Source organism: Hyla sarda, chromosome 1, assembly GCF_029499605.1.
Source record: "Hyla sarda isolate aHylSar1 chromosome 1, aHylSar1.hap1, whole genome shotgun sequence".
In the NCBI taxonomy this organism is placed as follows: Eukaryota; Metazoa; Chordata; class Amphibia; order Anura; family Hylidae; genus Hyla; species Hyla sarda.
The window spans coordinates 408,090,416-408,100,181 of record NC_079189.1 but is presented as its reverse complement, the minus strand read 5'-3'; the positions used below and the strand labels follow the sequence as shown (position 1 = coordinate 408,100,181).

General features: G+C 42.9%; 1 protein-coding gene across 4 annotated transcripts in view; it reads right to left on the bottom strand.

Moving 5' to 3' along the window:
• Positions 1–231: 231 nt before the first annotated feature.
• The window catches only part of LOC130278586 (rab5 GDP/GTP exchange factor-like), a 36,295-nt gene continuing 26,760 nt past the window's right edge, over positions 232–9,766 (bottom strand). For all 4 annotated transcript variants that reach the window (XM_056528633.1, XM_056528631.1, XM_056528632.1 and 1 more), the window contains exon 9: positions 232–675. In XM_056528633.1, coding sequence (XP_056384608.1) covers positions 361–675 — 315 coding nt within the window. In that variant the 3' untranslated portion in view covers positions 232–360. The remainder of the gene's footprint in view (positions 676–9,766) is intronic.

Here is a 9,766-nt window from a genome sequence, read left to right as displayed (position 1 = left end):
GGAAAGTGCTGTGTATGTGTGATAAGAATATGTTTTATTTGACTAATTTAAATATAACCTGGATTATCCAGAGGTATTTTAATCATGGTGAGATAACTAAAAAAAAAACAAAAAAAAACATTAACAGGTCTTTATATTCTGTAGATTAAAAGCCAAGACATACAACAAAATATTTCTGCTTCGAATAATACCACACTGAGAGCAGTCATATAAACATATAAAACACAATAGTAAATAATAGATAGTTTAATAAGTGTTTTTGTTTTAGAAAAATCCTTCATTGGTTAGCCCAGACTGAACTAGATCAATAGCAGCATAGCATGCCATCTTGTAAAAAAAAAAAACGTCCCTGGAGATACATCATACACAACTTCTTGGTGAAGCTTTACTGTCTAGAGGAAATCTCCGGATGATTTCCTGAATGTCTCGCTGTACAGACAAAGGCCAGGCTTCAACCTCTTTTCCCAGGCATGTGGCCTTTTGGAACAGAATATCCTGTCGCTGCTGCAGTTCTCCCAAGAGTTCCTTGTTTCTCTCAATTTGTTGCAATGTGCTTATGCTGCTACTCGATATAAAAGTTGTTCCATCTGAACCCTGCATTAAACGATTAAACTCTTCTCGGGTGAGACCAAGAGAGGAGGCCTCCAGAGTCTCGATGAAAGACGCTGCACAACACTGGAAAGGAAACATACAAGAAACATTGTAACTGCAGGACAGAAAAGTCAGGGCGTACTCCACTACTACATATTAGTTGTTGACTGATCATCTGTTATTTCATCTCTATGGACAAGCCGGCCAAGGATATTTTTTTTTATTCCAAGGGGAAAGAGGCCCCAATGGGAAAGACAAAAAACAAAAACAAAAAAACGTAGATGCACTTAACATAAATACATCCACTTATAACTATTACAAATCATTTCTAGAGAAGAAACAAAACAGAGGGACATCTGATAATGTCATTCGAGACCATTATGCAGTCTCCTGCCATATGGATATCCCAGGAGATTAAAACAAAATGGAGGATCCATCTGCAATACAGGAAGTCATTACTTACATGTATAGGAACATTTATGACCGTTTAGTATGTGTTCACTACTTTAAGGTCATTTCAGTATGAACAGAAACATAATATGTCAAAAACATGTATACAAATCGATAGAATGCATTGTTGTCTCCACACTGTAATGTAGTGACTTGGATCCTCTCATGGCGGAGGAGCAATGACTTGTGACCAAGGCCACAGCTTTCTGGTACTGGTAATTACAAATGCCATGATCTTCTTAGTCTTCTGATTTCTATGTTTGCACAGATTGAGGGGAATTCATCAAGCTTTTTAGACCATTTTTTTTTATATCTAAAAAAGTCGCATCTAAAGTGTCAGTCACATCTCCTACGACTTTTGCTATAGATCAGATCTGAAAGTGAACTACCATGTGCAGTGCTTTAGACTAGTTTTCTGCAGCGGTGATCAATTCAGGATGTGAAAGTCGCACAAAAGTCGCAGCTCCTGCATTTACACAATAACCCACACTAATTTACTTCAGCCCTGAAAAGTGCCCAATGATTGACTTGTCCCCCACTGTGCTTCAGCTACCTGTCCCCCGCTATCCTGCTTCTGGTACCCGATCACCGAGTGTGGAGATCGGAGGTACAAAAGCAGTGAAATGTGCCCCGTGCAGCGCTGTCTGTGAAGCTGTCCCCTGCATGCTGCCTTACCCCTAATAAAACTTCTTTAAAAAAAAAAAATGTAACTCTATAATTATCTGTCCTCTCTGGGGATTGAACCCAGAACCTTATTGGATCAGCTCCTCAAAAGACTACTGCTTTGCTACTTTGCTACTGCTTCCTATATAAACAGCAAAAGTTCTGAATCAGCTCTATTGAAAGAAGAAGCAGGGGGCAAAGAGGGTAGTTGAACTGATTTTTGACTAGCTGATCCCATAAGGTTCTGGGATCAATCCCCAGACAGGACAGATGAATTTAGAATTACTCACCGTGCCTGAACAGGTGGGAAATGTAGGAGAACTGGGAGGTAAATTTTCAGTAATCTTCCTTAGCGCCAGATTCATCAAGTGGTGTGTGACTTTTCATGAATTTGGCGCAGGGAGTTTAAAAACAAGGCGACTTTTCATGATTAAAATAGTTTAAAAAAAGTACACAAGTATTGATGAATTCCCCTCATTGTCTCAAATGCTGTTCAGAGACTATTCATTTCGACTTTTGCTTTAGAAAGTTTTTTCGTTTAAAAAAAATTATAAAATAAAATACCAAGTCTTCATTTTAAGTTGGTATCTGATATCATACAGTGGTCAGGAATTTATCATTTGTGACTGCGCAAATCTACACCAGCCCTGACTTGGCTTACAAAACTCTCTGCTTGTCGCACAGGTTAAAAAAGTCACACAAAAATTAACATAGGAGGCACCATACAAAGTGGAGTACAGAAGTAGGAAATGTGATCAGCACCTGCAGCATGTAATACATTTGGTGCAGGGACACAGTTTCCACCACACAAATTAATGGGGTAGAAAGATGTTCAACTACACCACTCTTGATGGATTCCCCCTATGATTTTTTAGTAGGAACAGAGGTGTGTTCTGCCCAAAAGCCCTAGTTTTCATACCATGTGAGAGGTGGCTCTGCCAGGTCCCAGTACACACATACTGCTCTTTCTCTGATGTGTGGGAGGCGACTCTACAGCCCAACCTACAGATTAACAAGTGAACTTGAAGTGCTCTTGGAAGCCCAAAACGCTGCATTTTTTTTTTTTTACATGGAGTTATTTACCTGCACTTGAATGACAATAAAATCAGGAGCATTTGTTTCATCTGTCCAAAGGTCTTAATCACACACACTATAACCAGCTATATAAAGGGTATAGCCAGCTATATAAAGGGTATAGCCAGCTATATAAAGGGTATAGCCAGCTATATAAAGGGTATAGCCAGCTATATAAAGGGTATAGCCAGCTATATAAAGGGTAAAGCCAGCTATATAAAGGGTATAGCCAGCTATATAAAGGGTATAGCCAGCTATATAAAGGGTATAGCCAGCTATATAAAGGGTATAGCCAGCTATATAAAGGGTATAGCCAGCTATATAAAGGGTATAGCCAGCTATATAAAGGGTATAGCCAGCTATATAAAGGGTATAGCCAGCTATATAAAGGGTAAAGCCAGCTATATAAAGGGTATAGCCAGCTATATAAAGGGTATAGCCAGCTATATAAAGGGTATAGCCAGCTATATAAAGGGTATAGCCAGCTATATAAAGGGTATAGCCAGCTATATAAAGGGTATAGCCAGCTATATAAAGGGTAAAGCCAGCTATATAAAGGGTATAGCCAGCTATATAAAGGGTATAGCCAGCTATATAAAGGGTATAGCCAGCTATATAAAGGGTATAGCCAGCTATATAAAGGGTATAGCCAGCTATATAAAGGGTATAGCCAGCTATATAAAGGGTATAGCCAGCTATATAAAGGGTATAGCCAGCTATATAAAGGGTATAGCCAGCTATATAAAGGGTATAGCCAGCTATATAAAGGGTATAGCCAGCTATATAAAGGGTATAGCCAGCTATATAAAGGGTATAGCCAGCTATATAAAGGGTAAAGCCAGCTATATAAAGGGTATAGCCAGCTATATAAAGGGTATAGCCAGCTGTATAAAGGGTATAGCCAGCTGTATAAAGGGTATAGCCAGCTGTATAAAGGGTATAGCCAGCTGTATAAAGGGTAAAGCCAGCTATATAAAGGGTATAGCCAGCTATATAAAGGGTATAGCCAGCTATATAAAGGGTATAGCCAGCTATATAAAGGGTATAGCCAGCTATATAAAGGGTAAAGCCAGCTATATAAAGGGTAAAGCCAGCTATATAAAGGGTATAGCCAGCTATATAAAGGGTATAGCCAGCTATATAAAGGGTATAGCCAGCTATATAAAGGGTAAAGCCAGCTATATAAAGGGTATAGCCAGCTATATAAAGGGTATAGCCAGCTATATAAAGGGTATAGCCAGCTGTATAAAGGGTATAGCCAGCTGTATAAAGGGTAAAGCCAGCTGTATAAAGGGTATAGCCAGCTGTATAAAGGGTATAGCCAGCTATATAAAGGGTATAGCCAGCTATATAAAGGGTAAAGCCAGCTATATAAAGGGTATAGCCAGCTATATAAAGGGTATAGCCAGCTATATAAAGGGTATAGCCAGCTATATAAAGGGTATAGCCAGCTATATAAAGGGTAAAGCCAGCTATATAAAGGGTATAGCCAGCTATATAAAGGGTATAGCCAGCTATATAAAGGGTATAGCCAGCTATATAAAGGGTATAGCCAGCTATATAAAGGGTAAAGCCAGCTATATAAAGGGTATAGCCAGCTATATAAAGGGTATAGCCAGCTATATAAAGGGTATAGCCAGCTATATAAAGGGTATAGCCAGCTATATAAAGGGTATAGCCAGCTATATAAAGGGTATAGCCAGCTATATAAAGGGTATAGCCAGCTATATAAAGGGTATAGCCAGCTATATAAAGGGTATAGCCAGCTATATAAAGGGTATAGCCAGCTATATAAAGGGTATAGCCAGCTATATAAAGGGTATAGCCAGCTATATAAAGGGTATAGCCAGCTATATAAAGGGTATAGCCAGCTATATAAAGGGTAAAGCCAGCTATATAAAGGGTATAGCCAGCTATATAAAGGGTATAGCCAGCTATATAAAGGGTATAGCCAGCTATATAAAGGGTAAAGCCAGCTATATAAAGGGTATAGCCAGCTATATAAAGGGTATAGCCAGCTATATAAAGGGTATAGCCAGCTATATAAAGGGTATAGCCAGCTATATAAAGGGTATAGCCAGCTATATAAAGGGTATAGCCAGCTATATAAAGGGTATAGCCAGCTATATAAAGGGTATAGCCAGCTATATAAAGGGTATAGCCAGCTATATAAAGGGTATAGCCAGCTATATAAAGGGTATAGCCAGCTATATAGTCGGTATTTACTTACCGTAATAGTTCTTTCCTCGAGTCCCGAAGGCAGCACAGAAGGGATATATCAGATCCCGCTCCCATGTCAGGACCGTCCCCTAGAACTTAATTAACAATTAATACTTAATTAGTAACGGGGCGGGCCAGACCCCCATAAAGGCCCCTTTCACCAATGTCACACTGTGTAATAATTAAGACCAACTGATGCAATAACAAAAACGAATTTATTAGGGTGGGTGTTGTGCTGCCTTCGGGACTCGAGGAAAGAACTATTACGGTAAGTAAATACCGACTTTCCTCATCGTCCCTACAGCAGCACAGAAGGGATCTACCAAAGATAACAAAGGGGGGGTTAATTCTTGCCAACAGCAGACAATACTCCGGTACTAAAGGCTGGGCTCTGGGTCTGCAGGTCCAGCCTGTAATGACGGGCGAAGGTAGATGTAGATGACCACGATGCTGCATTGCAGATTTCCAGTAAGGAGACTTGCTCCCTTTCTGCCCAAGATGTAGATGTAGCTCTGGTTGAATGGGCTTTCAATGGATGTGGAGGATCCCTTCCATCTTTCTGGTAGGCTTCCACAATAGTAGACCGGATCCATCTGGCCAGCGTATCCTTAGAAGCTTTGTAACCCATTCTAGCTCCTGCAGGCAGAACAAAAAGATTCTCTTCCTTCCGAAAGTGCTGGACTCGACTTAAATAAGAGACCAGGGAACGCTTGACATCAAGTCGATGGAACTTTTCCTGCTCCTCTGATACAGGGTTGGGGCAAAACACTGGTAGAAACACCTCTCTGTTAATGTTAGCCACTGATGCTACCTTAGGTATAAAAGAAGGAACGGTGCGAAGTCTCACACCCTCTGGAAGGATCTTCAGAAAAGGAGACTTTGAAGAGAGAGCCTGTAGCTCCCCTACCCTCTTGGCTGATGTAATGGCAATGAGAAAGAGAAGCTTCATGGTGAGCCATTTTAGTTCCACTTCTGCAATGGGCTCAAACGGTTCTTTTGTGAGGGCGTTCAAAACTAGAGTCAGATCCCAAAGTGCAACTGGAGGCTTCACTGTCGGTCTCAGTTTCTTCAGGGCTTTAAAAAATCTGGAAATAAGAGGGTGGTTTGCAAATTTCCCATCAGACATTGCATTAATAGAGGTCATGTGAACCCTAAGGGTATTAGGTTTAAGACCTTTGTCGAACCCCTCTTGCAGAAATTGAAGCACGTTTTCCACTGAAAACTGCAGGTTAGCCGATGATAGCCAGCTCACAAATTTTCTCCACAATTTTGTATATACGAGGTTAGTTGATGGCCTCCTGGATGACAGCAAAGTATTTATAACTTCATCAGAAAGACCCAGGTTCAATAGTCTTTCCCTCTCAGAAACCAGGCAGTTAGATGTAGTCTGCCTGGTTGAGGATGAAAGAACCCTTTCTGTATTAGAAGGTCTACTGCTGCAGGAAACCTGAAGAAACTCCCCTCCGCTAACTGGAGCAGTAGCGGGAACCACACTCTGCGAGGCCAGAATGGTGCTATTAGGATGGCCGATGGTCCTTCCTTCAGGATTTTCCCTATGACTCTCGGTAGAAGAGGCAGTGGGGGAAACAGATAGATAAACTTGTTGTTCCAAGGGATGGAGAACGCATCCAGGACTTCCGGATGTTCCCACGCATTCAGAGACCCGAATTTCTTCAACCTGGTGTTCTCTTTGGTTGCCATAAGGTCGATCTCTGGAAACCCCCATCTGAGGAATAGTGGTCTGAGATGCTTCATGTTGAGAGACCATTCTGTAGGAAGTAGGGCCTGCCTGCTCAGGAGGTCCGCCTGCTGATTCAAAGTTCCTCTGATGTGAATTGCCTTCAGATCTGTGACAACTTGTTCCGCCCAGTGCATGATCTGGGCACACAGGTGTTGTAGGGTCGCGCACCGTGTGCCGCCCTGTTTGTTTAAATAATAAGCCGCTGTGGCGTTGTCTGTTTGCAACAGAACAGATCTCTTGCAGACATAAGACTCGAAGTGGAGCAGGGCAAGATGGATGGCTTTTAACTCCCGATAGTTGGAGGATCTTAATCTCATCTTCGCAGACCAAGTACCTTGGGTCCAGTGATTGCCGAGGTGTGCACCCCAACCTGCGGCTGAGGCATCCGTAGTGATGACAGTTTGATGCTCGGTAACAAAACTCTTCCCTTGACTCACATTCGCCCTGATGGTCCACCACAGCAAATCCCTTCTGACAACAGGGGAGATTTTCATGAAGGAGTTCAGATGTGCCAGGCTCTTGTTCCATGCTTTCAGAATTTCTTGCTGGAAGCTCCTCAAATGGCTTTTTGCCCATGGCACTGCCTCTATGGAGGCTGTTAGTAATCCCAGCGTACTCATCGCTTCCCTGATAGAAATTCTTGAGCAACGCTGGAGCTTCATGATTTTCTGTCTTGTGCGAACTATTTTTTCTTCTGGAAGAAAAATTTTCATTTGCTGCAGATCCACCAGAAGCCCCAGAAACTGAACACGAGAGGAGGGGGTTAACTTGGATTTCTGATGGTTCACCATGAACCCCACCTTCTGCAGCATAGAGAGGCAGATTTGAAGATGGTTCTTCAAAGTTTCCGTATTGCTGGCAATGATTAGCCAGTCGTCGAGGTATGGCACAATCTTTATTCCCTGGAGCCGAAGTGCTGCTACCAGAACAACGACCAGTTTGGTAAAAATCCTGGGTGCGGGTGACAACCCAAAGGGCAGCGCCCTGAACTGAAAATGATGGACCTGATCTCTCCCTTGGACAGCTATTCTCAAAAATTTTCTGTCCTCCTTTTTTATGGGTACGTGGAGGTATGCGTCCTTCAAGTCCAGGCAGACCATGACATCCCCAGGACTGGCAATGCTGTATAGTGATCTTATATTGTCCATCTTGAATTTTACCTTCTTTAAGTATCTGTTGAGGTATCTCAGGTCTATGATTAATCGCCATTTCTGGTCTGGCTTCGGTACTGGGAACACATGTGAGTATACCCCTTGAAACTCCTCCCCACTGGGGACAGACTCCAGTGCCGCTTTCTGAAGGAACTCCGACAGGAGCGACCGGACTCTGAAATCTTTGTCTTGGTTGAGAAAAAATCGGTCCCTCGGCCGGTGTACAAACTCTAGCGCATACCCCTCCTGAATAATTCTCAGAGCCCAGGGGTCGGAGGTAACTGACTGCCATTCTGGAAGAAACTCCAGCAATCTTGCGCCCACCGGTCCATCGTGCCTGGCGTCAGAAGTCAGTCTTGGGATTGGGACCCGGACCTGACTGCTTCTTTTTCCTATCCTGGTATCTAGGCTGGTATTTTCTCTCCCTCTGTTGAAAAAAACGTCTACGGTTGCCGCCTTTATTTCTCTGGCCACGAAAGTTCTTAAAGGGTTTCCGAAAGGATTGCATAACATCCAATTCCTTCTCCTTCTTCTTTTGCTTTAACACTTTGTCAAGCTTCTTCCCAATGAGCTTACCCGGCTCAAAGGGTAGAGAACAGAAATGCCCTTTGGATGACGCATCGCCTGCCCAGGGCTTCAGCCAAATCGCTCTACGAGTGGAGTTTGCCACTGCCATACTTTTGGCCGCAATTTTTAGCACATCAATAGAAAAATCGCATAGGTAATCCGCCGCTGACTTGAGCGAGGATAACTGTCGGGACAGCTTATGCCTAGAGACTCCTGCCTCTATATCCTGGGATAGATTACCTAGCCACAGTCTAAGAGCCCTGGAGACAGGCACTGACGACAGCGCTGCCTTGCTGAGTGATGCAAGGTTAAGATGGGTTCTTTTCAACAAGGTATCTGCTCTTCTGTCTAAGGGGTCTCTCAACAGCGTAGATTCATCAGCTGGAAAAAAAGATTTTTTAGATAGACCAGCTACTGCTGGGTCCACTGCTGCAGGTTGATCCCAAAGTTCAGAGGCCGATGGATCCAATTTGTACATCATCCGGAAGCGTGATCCAAGATCTAGCCGCTTATCCGGTTTCTCCCATTCTTTCTCCATTATCTTTTTAAGGACCTGGTGCCCAGGCAGCACTCTGGACTTTTTCCTAGGAAAATAGAATAAGGCTTCTTTATTTTGTCTGGAGCGTTCATGCTTGCCAGATTCTACACAATGCTTGACCTTTTTGATCAGGCCTTCTGCCGTCTCTTTTTTTAAAAGGTAAAAATCCTCAGTCAGCCCTTTCGCCCCCGAAGAAGAGCTAGAAGAAGAGGAAGAATTTGAGGAAGAAAAACTCTGCTTCCTATGGTGCTTCTCTTTTCTCCTAGTGGAGGGCCCTGGAGAGGAAGAAGCGTGAGAAGACGTGGAACTTGAACCAGAACCAACCGCCGTCTTTCTCCTTCTCTTATTAGCCTGGTCAGAAGAGGAACTGCTGGCAGCTGAACCAGTACGCTCCCTTGAAAGCTTCTTTCGCCTCTTTCCCTCATCTCTATCCTGAGAGAATTTGTCTCTGAACCAGGAAAAAAAGGTTTTCGCCTCCGTGGCTAAATCCGCTTCTGGGGGTGAACAATTCTTACATATGTTAGACGGCCACTCCTCCATAAGCGTCTGCAGACAGCTTATACATCTCCTTGCTTCTACAGATGCTGCAAGCTCTTTTTTCTTTGCACAGCTATCACAGTCCTCATATGGGCACTCATCTGGAAGGGGCTGCTCACAAGACACACATAGTCTGTGTTTAACCTTAGATTTCTTTTTCCCAGCACTCGCTTCAGAGGACATCTGAAACACATATTTATTGCAATAAATATAATATATAACATAATGCTCAGG